The sequence below is a fragment of the Scyliorhinus canicula genome, chromosome 20 (genome assembly GCF_902713615.1).
Source record: "Scyliorhinus canicula chromosome 20, sScyCan1.1, whole genome shotgun sequence".
Lineage (NCBI taxonomy): Eukaryota > Metazoa > Chordata > Chondrichthyes > Carcharhiniformes > Scyliorhinidae > Scyliorhinus > Scyliorhinus canicula.
The window spans coordinates 26,424,793-26,444,892 of record NC_052165.1 but is presented as its reverse complement, the minus strand read 5'-3'; the positions used below and the strand labels follow the sequence as shown (position 1 = coordinate 26,444,892).

The 20,100-nt window shown below is 47.1% G+C and overlaps 1 protein-coding gene across 4 annotated transcripts in view; it reads right to left on the bottom strand.

The window, feature by feature from the left end:
- Nucleotides 1-20,100, bottom strand: part of tmem117 (transmembrane protein 117) — a 410,204-nt gene that overhangs the window by 269,657 nt on the left and 120,447 nt on the right. For all 4 annotated transcript variants that reach the window (XM_038780445.1, XM_038780448.1, XM_038780447.1 and 1 more), the window contains one exon: nt 7,793-7,925. In XM_038780445.1, the coding sequence (XP_038636373.1) occupies nt 7,793-7,925 (133 nt within the window). The remainder of the gene's footprint in view (nt 1-7,792; nt 7,926-20,100) is intronic.

The window sequence follows — 20,100 nt, the reverse complement described above, 5'->3', positions numbered from 1 at the left end:
AACTAACTCAAAGCTCATAGGAGAATTGAGAATGTTCTTAATGGAGATGTCGCAATGCTGCAATAAGATGGAGAAACGTAAACAAAACAGCTTAGGCGCATCTCACACTATTGAATTTCTTTTTTATATTTTCAAGTAATCAGATTTAGAAATAATTGCTTGTCAAAGAAATTTTATAAGTTTAATTTAGCCCACACAAAAAAAAATCTTGATAAATGGCAGAGATTACAATTTGGTTAAACACAGGGGACTCTCTGGTTTTGGGACATATTTGCCATTACAATTCAAGAATGATGAACAAATAAATAGGCCATTCAGTCCCTCAAGCTTGCTACATCATTCAATTAGATCATGGCTGATTCTATACCTCATTGCCATTTCTCCCACACTATCCCGATATGCCTTGATGTCTTTAGTGGAAAGGGTTAAATGACCTGCAGCAATTCAGAAAGAACATAAGAACATAAGAACTAGGAGCAGGAGTAGGCCATCTGGCCTCTCGAGCCTGCTCCGCCATTCAATGAGATCATGGCTGATCTTTTGTGGACTCAGCTCCACTTTCCGGCCCGAACACCATAACCCTTAATCCCTTTATCCTTCAAATAGCTATCTTTACCTTAAAAACATGTAATGAAGGAGCCTCAACTGCTTCACTGGGCAAGGAATTCCATAGATTCACAACCCTTTGGGTGAAGAAGTTCCTCCTAAACTCAGTCCTAAATCTACTTCCCCTTATTTTGAGGCTATGTCCCCTAGTTCTGCTTTCACCCGCCAGTGGAAACAACCTGCCCGCATCTATCCTATCTATTCCCTTCATAATTTTAAATGTTTCTATAAGATCCCCCCTCATCCTTCTAAATTCCAACGAGTACAGTCCCAGTCTACTCAACCTCTCCTCATAATCAAACCCCTTCAGCTCTGGGATTAACCTAGTGAATCTCCTCTGCACACCCTCCAGTGCCAGTACGTCCTTTCTCAAGTAAGGAGACCAAAACTGAACACAATACTCCAGGTGTGGCCTCACTAACACCCTATACAATTGCAACATAACCTCCCTAGTCTTAAACTCCATCCCTCTAGCAATAAAGGATAAAATTCCATTTGCCTTCTTAATCACCTGTTGCACCTGTAAACCAACCTTCTGTGACTCATGCACTAGCACACCCAAGTCTCTCTGCACAGCAGCATGCTTTAATATTTTATCGTTTAAATAATAATCCCGTTTGCTGTTATTCTTACCAAAATGGATAACCTCACATTTGTCAACATTGTATTGCATCTGCCAGACCCTAGCCCATTCACTTAACCTATCCAAATCCCTCTGCAGACTTCCAGTATCCTCTGCACTTTTCGCTTTACCACTCATCTTAGTGTCATCTGCAAACTTGGACACATTGCCCTTGGTCCCCAACTCCAAATCATCTATGTAAATTGTGAACAATTGTGGGCCCAACACTGATCCCTGAGGGACACCACTAGCTACTGATTGCCAACCAGAGAAACACCCATTAATCCCCACTCTTTGCTTTCTATTAATTAACCAATCCTCTATCCATGCTACTTTACCCTTAATGCCATGCATCTTTATCTTATGCAGCAACCTTTTGTGTGGCACCTTGTCAAAGGCTTTCTGGAAATCCAGATATACCACATCCATCGGCTCCCCGTTAGCTTGGCTCATCCATACAGAGCTCTTAGGGAAGTGTCATATTGATATGTTCCAGCTAAGCTGCGAGACAAGGCATAGACCTCTGCTTCATCATTAAGGTGTGTCTGTGGCAGATGGCGGTGTACACAGACGGAGCATGGTGATGCACAGACGCAGAGAAGAGCAAAGTCATTCCCTTCACTATAAATTATGGCAACATAATTCACGTGGGGCGATCAAAAGAGTGGAAAATGTCACAGGGTGGTCAGGCTGTGGTTGGGTCTGCCTGATTGAGGTGTGTCAGTGCCGTGGAACAGATAGCCGTGGAGATTGCCTAGGTGCTTGAGCAGCTGTCTGTTGGTGATGGTGAATCACCATTAGCAAATGTTAACGGCAGTGATGAAATCACCATGGCACATGGTGGCAATGGTGAAGGTCATGATGCCCATTCACTGAACAAAATGGGTCACTGGTGAGAGCGAATACAATGATGGGGTTGCATCACCTCGGGCAGTGCGAGCATTGTTAAGGCAAAGGTGGGCAGAGTGCCCTTTCACAGTAAGAAGGTGCCATGAATTTAAACCTGGACAGAGTTCTTTTATTTGTGCTGCTGCCTGGTAGATGGCAGAGTGCGTTGCAGTCTGGTAAAATAGTATAACTGCTTCTCTCAGCTAAGGGTGGTTTTCACAATGGATGTATATTTCTTTTCCTGGGTGCTTGAGTTTGTTAATGTTACAACCATTACTAATTGTAAAAGAGTTGGAAGGACCTTTGTCCTAGCAGACTCCTCTGGTGGTCAGGCCTGGGTTAGAAACTGTAAATGGTCTTGGAATAATTCCTTTTGAATTTGGTCTCTACAGCCCACAGGATTGTTTATGTCACTTCAGAGGTCACAAGGTGATAGTATCAGTATCAGAAAGGTGACACAGCCAGAGAAAGAGAGAGAGAGCTGGAGAGAAAGAGAGAGAGCTGGAGAGAGAGAAAGAGAGAGAGCTGGAGAGAGAGAGAGAGAGAGAGAGAGAGCCCTTTGTATATAGCACATCTGAGCACTTCTTGAATATTTTTCCTAAAACTTCTGGAGAGCTCAAAATGAATGCTAACATTATGTAGGTGGTCCTTACCTGTAATAATGAGGGTGACATGCTGAGCTCCATCTCAATGTGCCACCAAGAGGTCGCTGGCTGATTTTTGATGCTTTGGCGATGACCCTCCTCCTGCAGTGTCAGCCCTGCCTACAGGGCCAGGACTCCCACCTGCCCAGTTACCAGCAGCCTCCTTTTCCATTCCAAAAATCCTCCAAATGGAGAATCTGCCTCCTCAGAATTTGGAGCTCTGCGCATGGTGTCTCGCTATCGATATGTACGCCCCTCCGTTGTGCAATGTTGTGTAGTTTGTAGCGCTCCACTACTATTCTTCATTCCTTTCATGGGCCATGTCCATATGGGTTTCCTCCAGGTTCTCCGGTTTTCTCCTTCTGCACTGTACAGATTCTAAGATTCCTGGACAGGGTCATTATCCAAGTCCTTATGGGCTGGTCCCTTGTCCCCTAGAAGCCAATCACAGACCTGCGTTGAGGGTTGATGAGGAAGGAGTCGTGCATGACAGTTGCCAGAAACTTTGCATGCACTTAAAGGAAGACTTTGACGTGCTCACAAATTGCCTAGATATTAACTGAGTGGAAGGGTTTCCAGTTGGCAAAGGTGTCCCTTTGAATGGGGCCTTTATATCAATATGGGTGCGACCAATAACACCCTGCAGAGAGAGGAGATTGCTAATTGGGCAAATCTCAGTGTCTGTCATACCAAAACTACAGGGAAATTAAACCCCAGAAAGCAATGATGATGAGGGTTTCAACCATATAAGTGTGACAGGAGTAAAACACAGTGATATTTTAGGGCTTCAGATACAGCTAGCAGGCAGCTGTGAGCTGCTGACTGCGATATAACAGGACAGGTCACCTGATGATCCCCGAGATATAACAGGACAGGTCACCTGATGATCCCTGAGATATAACAGGACTGGTCACCTGATGATCCCTGAGATATAACAGACAAGTCTCCTGATGATCTCTGGGAAGATCCTGACACTGTCAGGGCATTTGCAGGGGTCAGAGGTCAATGAATTGTGACTCAACTTGCTGATAGGCCATGCAACATATGCCTGTCACAACCTCACAGCACAGCCACAGTTGCCTTTGTCACGGATTCTCCATCATATTGTGGCAGGATGTCCTAGGACTGTACACCCTTCCCACAGGGTAGTACTTGGTTGTCCTGCCTCTCCTCTGCCTCCTTAGCAAGTGTGCAGCGGCCTCTTCCTCCTGACCTCTCGATCCTCCAGCTGCTCGGGGCGATCGGCTTCTATGTGTGAGAGCGCCCTGCCCGCCTATGTTGCTTCACATGAAGCACTATGCGCCCTCCTCCAGTGCACTGTTCTCCCAGCAGCTGGGTGCACAAATCAGTGGGGTCAATATAACTGCCCTGTGGGAGCTCCACCCTCCTATTGCCTTAGGTTAAGACACTTGGAATTTGTTTTGTCCACTTCTGGGGCGGTGCATAAAATCTTTGCAGCAATTTCAAGAGGGGTGCCCTATCTCTCCAAAGAAATACATCACGTTCAGACCTGCTCTTACCAAGTCTACTTTGCACATTTCAGGTTCCACACTCCGGGCTACCAAAGTCCAGCTACACTGAGGCAATCAGTGATTCAAAAACGAACTTGGCTCCCATTCCTGAATAACCTCAAGTCATGGTGAAAATCCGAGCCTAGGTGTGGCCATTCTGCAATGCGCCTTCACACTCGGGACACAAATTTGGCCCTGGGAATTAATCTGGCAGCTGGCAGGGGAAACATTAAACCAAATGTTTGACTACCACCTGGTGGTAACTGTTTGATATTGCATGTGATGTACACAAGGTGGCGAAGCAGCAAGTAAAATACAGATTGATTTTTGGGTCTTATAAGCCGATCGTTACATTAAAATGCAGAAGGGGCTGGAATTGTTTCCTTCAAAGACACAAAATTCACGAATAATGATGCCTATTCTGACCTTCAGTGCCTTAGCAGGATTATACAAACCCAGAACGAAGTTCTGCCACTACCGGCTCAAAAAATGTGAACTCAGTTGTTGCTCAGAGAAGTTGAAAAGACTGTGGCCCTTAAGGGATAAACCGGGGGCATGTTTTGTGGTGGACTTAGCCCGGCATTGTCTGCCGGCATCTTCTGATCCTGCCAATGTCAACAGGGTTTCCCATTGTTCGCAACCTGCGCCGTCGGGGAAACCACGGTAGGGGGTCAGACCCGTCATCGGGACAGGAAGATCCTGCCGGGAGAAATGGCCTGAAAATCCAGGCCATTTTCTCTGTATATTTAATCAAACACTTTCACAATCAGACTTCCCCTTTCTCAGAAAAAGAGTCTCGGTCTGATCACCTTTTTGCATCTTTATAGCCTCATCGTTCTAGCATCATCCTTATGAAGCTTTTCTTACACCATCTTCAGTGCTTTTAAGATATATCCCACACGCCATTTTCAGCTCAGCTATGGCTGATTTTCCTGTGAACATTTGTAATATACTTCAATTATAACATCTTAAAAAGTCAAGCATTGCTTACAATTAAACAGCCAGCTTTTATGAATTCCAATAATTCTAAAACTTGAAAGTACTTCTTTTCCTGGATTTCCATAAAATCCCTACAGTGCTGAAGGAGACCATTCGGCCCATCGAGTGTGCATCAACCCTTCAAAAAGAACCTAGGTCCACTCCCCTGCCCCACACCGTAACTCCACCGAACCTGCACAGCTTTGGACTGTGGGAGGAAACCCACACAGACATCTGGAGAATGTGCAAACTCCTCACAGTCACTCAAGGCCTGAATTGAATCCGGGTCTCTGGCGCAGAGAGGCAGCACTGTGCCACCATGCCACCCTTGATTTGTCACCAAGCATTTTCTTCCGAATAAGGAGGTATTGGGCTCTGACACAAGTTTCTGAATGGCGCGTGCCATGGTATTGCAGTTGACATCAAAGTACAGATTTTCTGGTGCAGCCATGCGACCTAACACCACCGCCCAAGGACAGCTCAAATGTGGGCCATAGGCCTCATGAACATAGTTTGAGGTGAACTGCTAGCACCTATCATACCACTAAAGCAGCCCACCCACATCGAACAATGGGCGACATGGTGGCACAGCGGTTAGTACTGCTGCGTCACAGCTCAAGGGGCCCGGGATCAATTCCGGCCTCGAGTGACTGTCTGTGTGGAGTCTGCACGTTCTCCCCGTGTCTGCATGTGTTTCCTCCAGGTGCTCCGGTTTCCTCCCACAGTCCAAAGGTATGCAGGTTAGGTGGATTGGCTATGTTAAATTGCCCCCAAGTGTCTAAAATATTAGGTGGGGTTATGGAGAAAGGGTGGGGGCATGGGCTTCGGTGGGATACTCGCCAGACAAGGACTGCGGTCGCAGCAAAGGGAACGGTCAAGGGGGTTGGGGGGGGGGGGGGGGGGGGGGGGGGGGGGGGGAGGAACTAAAGGCAGTCAAAGAACCTAATGGAGAGCTCAGTCTCCTCTGGGCTCCACTGAATATTTTTTTCTAAAGGAAACTTCTCTTTGTTGTGGCTGCTGCTTGTAGGGCTGCTTGAAAACCAGAGCAGGAAGGCCCTGTGCAGCCAACAGGCATAAACCCAACAACTGGCCCCAGGAATGACTGCAAAATAAAATCACCTACTTTTGGCATCAAATCCATTCCAGATAGTTTTGAGGTGCTGGATGTAAAAGCCCCCAAACCACACACACACACACACACACACTCACACACCCTAAAAGTGGTCTTCATTACCCCCATTTCCTCCCCAGCTCCAATTTCTATCCCATTTCAGATTAATTTAGTCTACGCACTGCACTCCTTTTTAAATTAACTTGTTCATGGGGTCTGGGAACTACTGACAAACATTTCTTGCCCATTCCTACATATCCTCAAGGAGGTGGTGGTGAGACACCTTCCTGAACCACTGCAGTTCATGTTGTGTAGGTTCAAGGAATATGTCCAGGATTGTGGGCCAACGATGATGACAGTGTACTTTGATGTTAGGGTACGTTGTGCAACTTGGGAGGTGATCTTGGAGGAGGTGATGTTTCCATGCCTGATGCTGTTGTCCCTCGGGGTGGTATAGAACTGTTGGTCCTGTTGAAACTTTGGCGAGTTGCTGCAGTGCGTCATGAAGACAGTACAGGCAGTCGGTCAGAGTGCAACAATGGTGGAAGGTGACCATGTTTAAAGTGTTGATTGGTTTAAAGTAAGATTTTCTGCCCAAACATGATGCATGATTATCTGCTCCAGTGAGGAACCTCAACAACAAAATGCTTCAATAGTACCCCTCCCCACTCCCCCTCCGGGTCTAAACGCAGATCAAAGTAACAGTAGCACAGTTGTTAAAACTGAAGTGCCCTCCACACTCCGATGGCTTTGGTTTGTTATGATCAGGAGTATCAGTTGTGCTATGTCTGCATTCAGTGTAGTGTTTAAGAATCACTGAAGATGGTTAGATGCAACGGCAGTTAAATAATCGTACTATAAAATATACCAAAAGCATTCATCACAATTAAGATTGTCACTTTATGATTTATCAAAAAGCAAAATCAGAATTATCAGTATGGAAAATCCAAACAAACAATTTAGTTTATGCTATATGGCATGTATTGTGCAGCTTAGGCAGATTCTGATCAATTGTGGCAGAAAAAGCTATCTGTTATAAACTAAAATGTGGAAGGGGTGGGGAGGAATGATAAGATTCAACATTATAATCTATTTTCAGCTATCTATATCTTGTGCAAGGACAACTAAAGTTTATGTTGACAAGATTGAAGCTTGCCATGAAAACCAAAAGGGAAAATACAAGCAGCTGCTTTATACGATGGGAGGTTTCCCCACTTCTCATTTTTGTATTGATGCTGACATTCTTAATCCCAATGTCCAGTGTTCCCTCTGCAATTTGCAGCAAGAAGTGTTTTTGTTCAATTCTAAATACAGGTTTGTTTCAGCTAAGGAGCTTGCTGCTGTGGTATTACATTTAGTTCTAATCCAGCATTGACAGCAGTGTGAGTTTGCTGTGGGTGATTGAAATCAGATATAAAATTGCCAAACTCACCTCACATTTCCACCAATTAAGAGACACAGGTTGTAAATATGAGAGAAGATGAACAGGAAGAGAATAGTGGAAAAGAGCATCACCATCCAGGAGCCATGATCTTTTCGGAACATATTTAGTCGAAGTAATCGACCTAGTGCAAGAAAAATTTGAGGCAAACTTACTTAATTTCAATACAAAGAAATTTACTCTTTTAAGACATACACTTTTGGTGATCTGCTTCAGTTATTTTTAAATAAGCTTACCTCTTGCATAAATTCTCTCAATAATAGCGCAAGGCCACACAAGGCATGACAAAAAGGTAGGAGAAAAATGGATGTCAATTAAAAAAAATCAATTTAGACACCTCAGGAAGACCTTCTTTGTTCAAAAAGTGCTAAATGTTTGGAATAATTTATTATTTAAGTGTAACAGACACCCCCAAACATCAGTGTTGTTTAGAAATATAGTCAAAGCATTAAAAAGATTTAAGTGTAGAGGAAAAGCTTTGGAAAGTCACATCACCTTTTCTCACAGCGACAGGTCTGTATAATTTTACTGACAATGTTAAACAGCTCAACAAGCTTCAGAATCAAATAATGATAAGCGCATGAGGTTGCCATTCGGCCTATTGAGCCTGTGCCAGCCCTGAAGAGCTGTCCACGTAGTCCCACTCCCTGCTTTCTAGTTATAATTTGCCAACCGTGAAAAAGACCCATTTATCCCAACTCTCTGTTTCCTGTTTTTAAATAAGGACACGGGGAGTCTACACCGAGTAAAGAAAATAAATAGATTTATTTACAATGCGGCATATACAGATCCTGGTAAATCGCTACCGGGTCTCTTTCTGGGTGGTGCTTTACTAGCTGACATTTTATTTATTTATTTTTTATAAATTTAGAGTATCCAATTCATTTTTTCCAATTAAGGGGCAATTTAGCGTGGCCAATTCACCTATCCTGCACATCTTTGGATTGTGGGGGTGAAACCCACGCAAAAACGGGGAGAATGTGCAAACGCCACATGGACAGTGACCCAGAGCCGGGATCGAACCAGGGACCTCAGCGCCATGAGGCAACAGCGCTAACCATTTGTGCCACCGTGCTTATTTTTAAATTCTTTTTTTAATTTTTTATTCTTTTCCAATTAAGAGGCAATTATGTGTGGCCAATCCACCTAACCTGCACATCTTTTGGGTTCTTGGGGTGAAACCCATGTAGACATGGGGTGAATATGCAAACTCCACAAGGACAGTGACCCTAGACCCTACGCAGAAGCTGGCCGACATTTTAAACATCAAGTTCTCACACCCCTAGTGGGGGAGCTTATTCTCTGCGAGGAATACAGGGAAGATGATCATTCCTCCCCCTGGGGGCCCATGCAGGATATTACAGTGTTCCCCAGCTTTGACAAAGAGTCATCAGACTCTAAACGTTCGCTCCCTTTTTCTCCACCGATGCTGTCAGACCTGCTGAGATTGTCCAGTATTTTGTGTTTTTAATTACATTGTTCGTTAGCCAATCCTCTATCCATGTTATGTCACCACCAACACCATGAACTCTCATCTTATGCTGCAACTTTAATGCAGCACCTTCCCGAAAAGCTATTACCAATTCAAATACACAACATCTACTGGTACTCCTTTATCCATCCTGTTTGTTGCATCCTCAAAAAGCATCAATAAAATTGTGAAACATAGGGCGCGATTCTCCGCAAATGCGGCGAATCGTAAAGGCTGCCGTGAAACTGGCCATGTTTCACGGCAGCCTCCGCGCCCCCTCCCGGGACCCGATTCTCCCCCCGGGCGGGGCTAGCAGCAGGGCCCTGTGAAGCACGGCATCGCGGCCTTAGCGACCGTTGCTAAATCCGCGCGCCAAGCGTCATGCCGGCTGACACGCACGATGAAGTCAGCCGCGCATGCGCAGGTTGGACGGCTCCAACCCGCGCATGCGTGGGGCCGTCATCTCCCTCGGCCGCCCCGCGGACTGATCCTGCAGGGCAGCAGAGGGAGAAAGAGTGCGTCCGTTACGGACGCACTGCCCACGATCGGTGGGCACCGATCGTGGGCCCATGCCCCCCTTGGCACGGCCGTGCCAATCGGGGCCCTGGATGCCCAGAACGGGCATGTTGCGGACGTTTTTACGACGGCAGCAAGCAGGTGTGTTTGCTGCCATATAAACAGCCGTAAAGGCCTGGGAACTCGGCCCAATCGGCTTGGGGAGAATCGCTGTTCACCGTAAAAAACGGCGAGCAGCGATTCGTGTTGTGGGGCGGACGTGGGGGGGGAATAGCGGGAGGGCGTGAAAAATGTCGGGGACGCCCTCCCGCTATTCTCCGACCCGTCGCGGGCAGCAGAGAATTGCGCCCATAATTTCCCTTTCTCGAGTCCACATTGGCTTGAAGTGATTTTCCAAAAGTCCTGCTACTGCCTCCTTAATTTTTTTTGAATTTATTCTTTCATGGGATGTGGAGGTCACTGGCAAGGCCAGCATTTGTTGCCCCTCCCTAATTACCCTTGACCTGATTGATGCCTTGCCACACAATTTCAGAGGGCATTTGCAGTGGACCTGGAGTCACATGTAGGCCAGACCAGGTTAAGGATTTCCTTCTGTAAAACGGCATCAGTGAACCAGGTGGGTTTTTAAACAACAATCGTTTCACGGTCACCATTACCAAGACTAATTTTTCACTTCCAAATAATTCCACAGGTAGCCACGGTGAGATTTTAATCTTTTTCCCCAGTACACTGGTCTGAGCCTCTGGATTATAAATTCAGTTATAATGCTGCTACAGCGTTGTTTCCCCAAACAGGATCCAAGCAGGTCAGTGAAGCAGAACCAAGACACAGAGCATTTCTTTAATGAGACTTCATTGACTTTGTTCAGTCTCACATCTCCCCTCCCACACTCGCACAGCGTTCCAGCGATTCCTCATTTATATTTGCCCAAAGTACTGAATTAAACAATTACGTTCACCATTTTAATCAGTATAATTAGGGGCTGGTTTAGCACAGGGCTAAAGAGCTGGCTTTTGAAGCACACCAAAGCAGGCCAGCAGCACGGTTCAATTCCCGTACCAGCCTCCCCGAACAGGCGCCGGAATGTGGCGACTAGGGGCTTTTCACAGTAACTTCATTTGAAGCCTACTTGTGACAATAAGCGATTTTCATTTCATTTCATTAACATTTAACAATTGATTTGAGCATGATGAAATCTCATAAGCCTTCTGAACAGCCTTCTCAATTTGTCCTCTCACCTTCAAAGACTTACCCACTTGCACCACTAAAGCTTTCTATTTCTGCCCCTCTTTTAAAACTGTATCATTTGGTTTATATTGTCACTTCTCATTCTTCCAATCAAAATGAATCACTTTCCACTTCGATGTATTAAGTTTCATCATCCTTGTGTCTGTATTTAACCAGTATGTCTTTGTCCGCCTGGGGTCTGTTACTATGCTTTGTATTTTCACATTCTTTATTACATTTCAGATCCTCTGCAAGATTAGTCCTGATCATTAATATAGATCAAAAAAGCAACAATGCCGACTTTAGCCCTCAGGGACAGCACTGCACAGTCATTCAGCACGATAATCTACATTCTGTCCCTGAGCCAATAATAGGGACAGGATTTGAAGGCCTCGGACGTCTGGTGATGGGGATGTGCTGAGAAATCGCACACCAGGTGGCTCTCCTGGCTTTTTTTGCCCAGAAAACGCCCGCTAACACGAAACAACATCCACACACCATGGCAAGAAGGGAAAATTGCCAAACAGAAGCCACTCCAGAGGATGTGTGGAAACCAGGATCGGAGAAAGCCTGAACAAGCAAACGACCGAGCCGGCCGATACACGGGGCGTCGAAACTCGGGCTTCGCCCGGCCCAAAACACAAGCCCCCCCTCCCCCTCACCCCACACCAGGGGATGGGTGGAAGATATGTCTCTCAAGGAGAATTGAGAGAACATCGGGAAGAGAAAAGTCGGACATTCAAGCTGCAGTGAAAGGTGCGTTTCTGAAGCTCTGGCGACCTTGCAGATGGCCCAGGATAAGGCGGAATGGCGACTGTAAGCCAGGAGGAAATGATGACGGAGCTAGAAAAGGCTGCAACAGACCAGGGTGACCAGATCATCACCCTGGAGAAGGAGATGGTAAGGCTGGTCGCGACACAGGGGAGCCTGAAAGGGAAAATCAAGGACCAGGAGAACCGGTCAAAGTGTCAAAACCTATCAATCGTGGGCCTACCGGAGGGGATCACAGGTAGGAGCCCCGCAGAATATGTGCCGCAAATGTAGGGTAACCTGGTGGGAAGGGGTAACATACCCAAAGCACCAGAAATGACAGAGCACACCGGTTGCTTTGCCCAAAGTCGGGGAACAGCCGAAGGCGAGAATCGCCAAAGGTGCACCGGTACCAGGATCGGGAATGAATCCTGCACTGGGCCAGACAAACCAAAAACTGTAACTGGGAAGGCCACTGGATTCGGATTTATCGAGACATTGGAGCTGACCTGGACAAGCGCCGGGTCGAATGTAATAGGGTGAAGGCCATGCTGTACAAAAACGGCGTTAAGGTTTGGGATGCTGTACCCAACCAAGTTCTGAGTTTCGTTCCAAGGCAGGAGCACTTCTTCACAGTTCCTGTGGATGCTGACAAGTTTGTCGCAGAGAACGCACTAGAGAGGGGCAGCAGGGACAGTGATGAAGAGCCCGCAGGAAGAGATTCTTATTGCTTAATGTTTACTTTTTACATTCTGTACAGCCAACTGTGAACCAGCACCATATCGACCATTTTGCACAGGATTGTACAGCCTTGTTCTGGGGACAAGAGAGGAAGGTAGGAACGAGTGCAACAAAGTATAGGAGAAGGTGAGGAGAATGGCAGACAAGAATCTCAGGAAGCGGGCGACAGGAGGATGCACAACGAGCCCAGGAGGGGGGGGGGGGTTCACCGCATAGCAGAGTAGCTAGCACCAGGAATCGTGCCAGAGAGAGAGGCCGCGCTGCATCCCCCGCAAGGGGGAAAGTGCCTGGCGAGGGGGGGGAAGACAACTAATGGAAGAAATAGGGGGAAGTGGGGAGCGGAGGGACAGCTACAGGGTAGGGAGGGGAAGAAGGGAGAGGGGGGAAGAAAACACCACAAGAAAGACTGAGGGCATTAGACTGGCTACAACAGGGCACGCGTGGTGACTTGGAAAAAATGCAAGCAACCACTTTGAAGGGTTACTGAAAAAAGGAAAACCCCAGAGTGCGGGTTCTCACCCACATGGTGTATTCACAGTTGGCAGCCATGTTGGGTGCCTCCTGGACAAAGGGAAACCTCGGAGCGTAGGGACCCAACCTCATGGATGAACAGTGCCTGCGACCATCTTGGACGGCTCCCTAACAAAGGGAAATCCCGGAGTACAGGGGCGTGTCCACCAGCTAAGTATGGTTGATCCTGCAGGAGGTCGGGGGAGTTTACAGTGACAAGAACGGTTATGGACCCAGGGGGCTGGTAAGTCATGGTCAGTGGTTTCCAGGGGGCACCAGTAGTCCTGGTGAACATGTATGCTCCCAACTGGGACGACATGGGAGTTTGTTTTGTAAAGAAGGCCATGGTGGATATCCCCGACATAGACACACCGACTAATTTGGGGGGGGGAGATTTTAACTGTGTACAGAACACAGGAACAGACAGGTCGAACCCCAAAATGGGAAAGACCTCCATATGGCGAAATAACTCAGCTTATTCATGGAGCAGATGAGGGCAGGGGACCCATGGCGGTTCACCCACACAGGGGCAAAGGAGTTCTCCTTCTTCTCCCAAGTACATAATGTCTGGTCACGGATCGACTTCTTCGTAGTGGGGAAATCAGTGCTTCCAGGGCTAGTAAGAGCGGGAATATTCACGACCGTAATCTCCAACCACGCTCCACATTATAGGGATGCGAGGTTGGAGACACGCCATGCCCACTGACCCCATGGGGGTTGGACAAGGCCCACCTGGCCGACAAGGCCTTCTGTGAGAAAATATCACAGGCCATAAACGAGCTTACAAAAGACGGAGAGATAGGGAAAAGAATGCACTGAATGTAGACCAGCGAATATTGAGATTGTCAATTGTGTGACAGAACAGTGACTGCACTTCAAAAAATAATTAACTGGGACATCCCTAAGATGTGATGATGAGCTTTATAAATGCACTTCTTTCTTTTCTTTGCAAAAAATATGATGATTCATCTAAACTGACTTTTCTTTATATCCCAACAAATCGACAATGAATCACGTTTATCCATATGCCCCATTGAAAATGCCTGCAGCAAATGCATATCAGAAATTGAATAAATTACCTATTCTTGCCTGAAAAGACAGATAATCCCCTCACAGAGCTGATGGCATATGTGCATCATTTGCACAAGGCCTTAGAACAGCGGTTGCTACACAACCATGTTTGAATTCAATATTTGACAATAATACGGAGTTATTACAGCCATGGACACAGAGCAGGTTGGGACGGCTGTTAAAAAGATATGCGGGATCATTAGAGATTTAGGGCTGGATTCTCCGTTAGGAAACTATGTCTTCCTGCCGGAAGTGAATCACTTGGGATTTGCGCTCCTCCTGGGAGCAGCTGGCAGTCACAAGGCAGGCCATACTAAAAGTCCAGCACTCTGCCTCCGTGAAACACCACAGTTTGTGGGCATTGAGACCATGGCTCAGATGAGGGCAGGCCTCCAGCACTGGGTGCCAGGTGATGTTGGCACCTCCGGAACTCACTCCGGCCTCACCTCTGTCCCATTGAGTAGCCAAGGATGAGGGAGCACTCCAAGGGCGGAGGAGTGTGAGGGGTGGGCTGGGTGTCCCCTCTGGTCTTTAAAAAGGTCTTTTTTAAACAGTTCAGTGTATGTTTGGTCAGCTGGTGAAACTACAAATTAATATCCCTCCTGCACAAGTGACAATACGTAACATTAGAACCTACAAGGATATCATGGAGCAAGTAGAGTCCGTTACATTTGAAAGGCAGACCTTTGTTGAACAGAACAAGCCTATATTTAGTGAACCATCCTCCAAGCTGTCTGAGTTAGAGAATTCCAAAGAATAACAGCCCTCCCAAGGCAAAAGTTAATCCCCATCTCAAATCGGAGACTCCTTGTTGTGAAACCATGGGCGGGCCTCTCCGACCCCGCGCCAGTTGTCACGTGGTGTGGTTGTCACGGCGCCAGTGGCGGGCCGCTCTACGCGGCTGGCCCACCGATTCTCCGGCCCGAATGGGCCAAGAGGCTGTAAGAAAAGAGACAAGTCCGACCGCCGCCATTCTAACCTGCTCTGGGCCGGCGGGACCTTGGCATGCAAGGGTTGGGTGGCAGCCTTTGGGGGGGGCCTCCGATGTAGCCTGGCCCGCGATCGGGGCCCACCGATCGGTGGGCCGGCCTCTGTGGCTGGGGCCTCCTTTCCTGTGCGCCGGCCCCTGTAGTCTTGCACCATGTTGCGTCGGGGCCGGCACGTTGAAGGAGGTCGCTGCGCATGTGCGCATTGGCGCCATGCCACTGCACATGTCCTCATTGGCTCTGACACAACTGCGCATGCATGGGTCCCGTGGCGCATAGTTCGCACCGGGATCTGCAGCTGGAGCGGCGCAAACCGCTCCAGCGCCGTGCTGACCCCCCTGTAGGGGCCAGGATTAGTCGTGGGAGCGGCCCGTTTACGCCGTCATAAAACGCGACGGCGATTACAGCGGCATGGACACTCTGCCACGGGATGGGAGAATCCCGCCCCATGCCTCCCGAGTTATAGATCACCCGTGATTCCACGTTAGGATGACTACAGACATCAAGAAAGAAATGAGTGGCAGAGTGACTAAAACAAGACTAAGGGAAGGAACAATAACAAAGATATATTTGTCACTTTTTGCAATGGATTTTATTCCAATTAAATTTTGTATTTAATATTATTTTTAATAAGTACATTTCTGGCCATTTTATGCTGCTGGCTAAATTGTCCAACAGCTGGTATTGATAAGGGGACTCTTAAATTGTGTGATTAAGGTGGTCTCATTGAAATTGGTATAAGAGGCAGTGATGATGCAGCAACTATCAAGACATGGCCCCAAAAGGCAATTGCCAGGAGACACCACATCTTGGGGTCAACACAGCAGGTACACGGAGGGCTTGTCAGGCAGGTTTTATAGGGGTTATATTCTATTGTGGAAGGTGCCATAGGGATTGATGAATCCAAGCGAACAAAGGTGCAGGAGAAATTGCCAATTGCTTCCAACACATAGACGCAGCTTTATGATTATGAATTAGATCTACTGGATTGCTTAAGTATACATTGGGGACTTGTATAGACAAAAATAAAATGTCCGTCTATTTCATAAAGATTTCCAATGTTTTATTTTTAGGTTTGAAGAGTCAAAGTATCCATTGGGGACTATATAGACAAAATAAAATATCCGTCTATTTCATAAAGATTTCCAATGTTCTATTTGAAGGATTGTATAGTCACTATGCTCGCGCATCCTTTTCATTTCCAGATTAAATAGGGGACAGATTGATCCGTATCAGTGGAATCATGGTCTTTCGTTCACAGAATTTACAGTGCTGTCAGAATCCCTGAATTGTGAAATACTTCAAATGCCAAGGGCAACCATCTCCCTAAGTCACGACCTAAGAGCTCAGGAGCACAGATGAAGAAAATGTCTCGAAGCTCGTGACCGCAAAAAAATCGGAATCTTTGAGGGCAGCCCTTTGCTTAGGTAAGGAATACATTTGACAATGAATGCTCCATGGTTAAAAAATGCCATTGCGTAATATCATGGCAGAGACAATTATATTGCAACACTACAGACTTTGTAGTTAGTGATTTGTAGTTAGTGATTTCCTATGCCAAGTATCATGCCAACTTTCTTTAGATTGAACAGGTACACAATACAATTAGATTTTACATTTTTAATTTTATCAAGTAATTAAATGTACAAAAGAATTGTGCAGATGCAAATGAATGTAAACACTAGCTTTGATTATGAGGATACAGGGGACTAGAAATAACACTTGGTCGCTTTATTGTAGAGCTTGTGGTCCGGTGGGAACACATTCTGATAGGAGGGCAATTCAAAGAAAGTATTCAGCTCACAATTTATACACATGCTTTCTCCAAGTTTTGATTAGTCCACACATTTGAGTGCAAACGAACATTATTGTTGCACTACAGCCTTTAATAATAATGCTGCAGATGACCTTCATGCAAATACAATTCAAATGAGGAAATGCTTTCATGGGAATCTTTGTTCAGAGGAAACCACAAACAAGAGGAAACAGTGACATGAGGAAACACTTCTTGTTTTTACACGTCCAGTGGTTAGGCTCAAATTCATTGCAGAGGTGGTGGATTCACTTGGGATTCTTAAACGGTAATAGGATAAGTATCTGAAGTGAAAATAATTGCAGGGCTGCTCAACAAGGGAGTGGAGCTTGCTATCAGAGATGCTGTGCAGTTGCCGGCACTTTACTGGGGTGGGCACAGTAAGAAGTCCCTCAACACCAGACCTCACCTGTTGAAGGAGCAGCACTCCGAAAGCTTGTGATTTCAAATAAGCCTGTTGGATTTTAACCTGGTGTTGAGATAGAATAGAACAGTACAGCACAGAACAGGCCCTTCAGCCCTCGATGTTGTGCCGAGCAATGATCACCCTACTTAAACCCACGTAACCCATAAACCCGTAACCCAACAATCCCCCCCATTAACCTTACACTACGGGCAATTTAGCATGGCCAATCCACCTAACCCGCACATCTTTGGACTGTGGGAGGAAACCGGAGCACCCGGAGGAAACCCACGCACACACGGGGAGGATGTGCAGACTCCGCACAGACAGTGACCCAGCCGGGAATCGAACCTGGGACCCTGGAGCTGTGAAGCATTGATGCTAACCACCATGCTACCGTGAGGCCAGTAAGATACTTCTTACTGTGCTCATCAGAGAGGCAACAAACATGAGCAGGACAGGCTGAATGGTCTTCTCTCTCAACTGGCGTACAGGGCAACCTTGGTCAGAAGTTGTTCATCGTCATTATGAATTCCATTGGCTGATAATAGAAGATGCTTATCTGTGGATTATTGGTCCCCAGTTTTCTCTATTCCTATCCCTCAGAGGACTTGTAGGTTTAGTTCAGATCCGTAAGAAGTCTTACAACACCAGGTTAAAGTCCAACAGGTTTGTTTCAAACACGAGCTTTCGGAGCACGGCTCCTTCTTCAGGTGAATGGAAAGGCTTGTTCCAGAAATGTTTATATAGACACAGTCAGAGATGCCCCGGAATGCGAGCACCTGCAGGCAATCAAATCATCAAAGATGCAGAGAGAGAGGTAACTCCAGGTTAAAGAGGTGTGAATTGTCCCAAGCCAGTTCAGTCGGTAGGCCTCTGCAAGTCCAGGCTTGTTGGTGGGGGCCGAATGTAATGCGACATGAATCCCAGATCCCGGTTGAGTCCGCATTCATGCGTGCGGAACTTAGCTATAAGTTTTTGCTCAGCAATTTTGCGTTGTCGCGTCTCCTGAAGGCCTCCTTGTAGAATGCTGACCCGGAGATCAGAGGCTGAATGTCCTTGACTGCTGAAGTGTTCCCCAACTGGAAGGGAACAGTCCTGCCTGTTGATAGTCGCACGATGCCCGTTTATTCGTTGTCGCAGTGTCTGCATGGTCTCGCCAATGTACCACGCTTCGGGACATCCTTTCCTGCAGCGTATGGGGTAGACTACATTGGTCGAGTCGCACGAGTATGCGCCGCGTACCTGGTGGGTGGTGTTTCCACGTGTAATGGTGGTGTCCATGTCGATGATCTGGCATGTCTTGCAGAGATTACCCTGGCAGGGTTTTGTGGTGTTGTGGTTGCTGTTCTGAAGGCTGGGTAATTTGCTGCAAACAATGGTTTGTTTGAGGTTGCGCGGTTGTTTGAAGGCCAGTAGTGGGGGTGTGGGGATGACCTTGGCAAGATGTCCATCCTCGCTGATGATGTGTTGGAGGCTGCGAAGAAGATGTCGTAGTTTCTCCGCCCCAGGAAAGTACTGGACGACGAAGGGTACTCTGTCAGTGGTGTCCCGTGTTTGTCTTCTGAGGAGGTCGGTGCGGTTTTTTGCTGTGGCGCGGTGGAACTGTCGATCAATGAGTCGAGCGCCATATCCCGTTCGTACGAGGGCATCTTTCAGCATCTGTAGGTGTCTGTTGCGCTCCTCCTTGTCTGAGCAGATCCTGTGTATACGGAGGGCTTGTCCATAGGGGATGGCTTCTTTAATGTGTTTCGGGTGAAAGCTGGAGAAGTGGAGCATCGTGAGATTATCTGTGGGCTTGCGGTAAAGCGAGGTGCTGAGGTGACCGTCCTTGATGGAGACGAGTGTGTCCAAGAATGGAACTGAATTTGGAGAATAGTCCATGGTGAGTTTGATGGTGGGATGGAACTTATTGATGTCATCGTGTAGTCGTTTCAGTGATGTCTCGCCGTGGGTCCAAAGGAAAAAAATGTCATTGATGTATCTGGTGTATAGCATCGGTTGAAAGTCCTGTGTGGTGAGGAAGTCCTGTTCAAACTTGTGCATGAAGATGTTGGCATATTGAGGTGCAAATTTGGTCCCCATGGCTGTTCCGTGCGTCTGGATGAAGAATTTGTTGTCGAAGGTGAAGACGTTGTGGTCTAGAATGAAACGGATGAGTTGCAGAATTGCGTCTGGAGATTGGCAGTTGTCGGTGTTGAGGACTGAGGCTGTTGCAGCAATGCCGTCGTCATGGGGGATGCTGGTGTAGAGTGCCGAGACATCCATTGTGACGAGGAATGTTCCTGGTTCAACTGGTCCATGGGTGCTGAGTTTCTGTAGGAAGTCCGTCGTGTCGCGACAGAAGCTGGGTGTACCTTGTACGATGGGTTTCAAGATGCCCTCGATGTGGCCAGAGAGGTTCTCACACAGGGTCCCATTGCCTGAAACGATAGGACGGCCTGGTGTGTTGGCCTTGTGTATTTTCGGGAGGCAGTAGAGATCTCCAATGCGGGGATTACGTGGGATGAGAGCACGTAGGGTGTTCTGAAGGTCTGGATCTAAGGTCTTGATCAGTCTGCTGAGTTGGCGGATGTGTTCCTTGGTTGGATCTGCGGGTAACTGCCTGTAGTGTTCCTGGTTGTCGAGTTGTCGGTATACTTCTTTGCAGTAGTCTGTTCTGTTCAGTATGACGGTGGCCCTCCTTTGTCTGCTGGTTTGATGACGATGTTGCGGTTGGTCTTGAGAGTGCGGATGGCGTTGCGTTGTGCTTGGGTGACGTTTGAGGCTGCCTTGTGATTGCGAGTGATGAATCTGGCATTGACACGACTT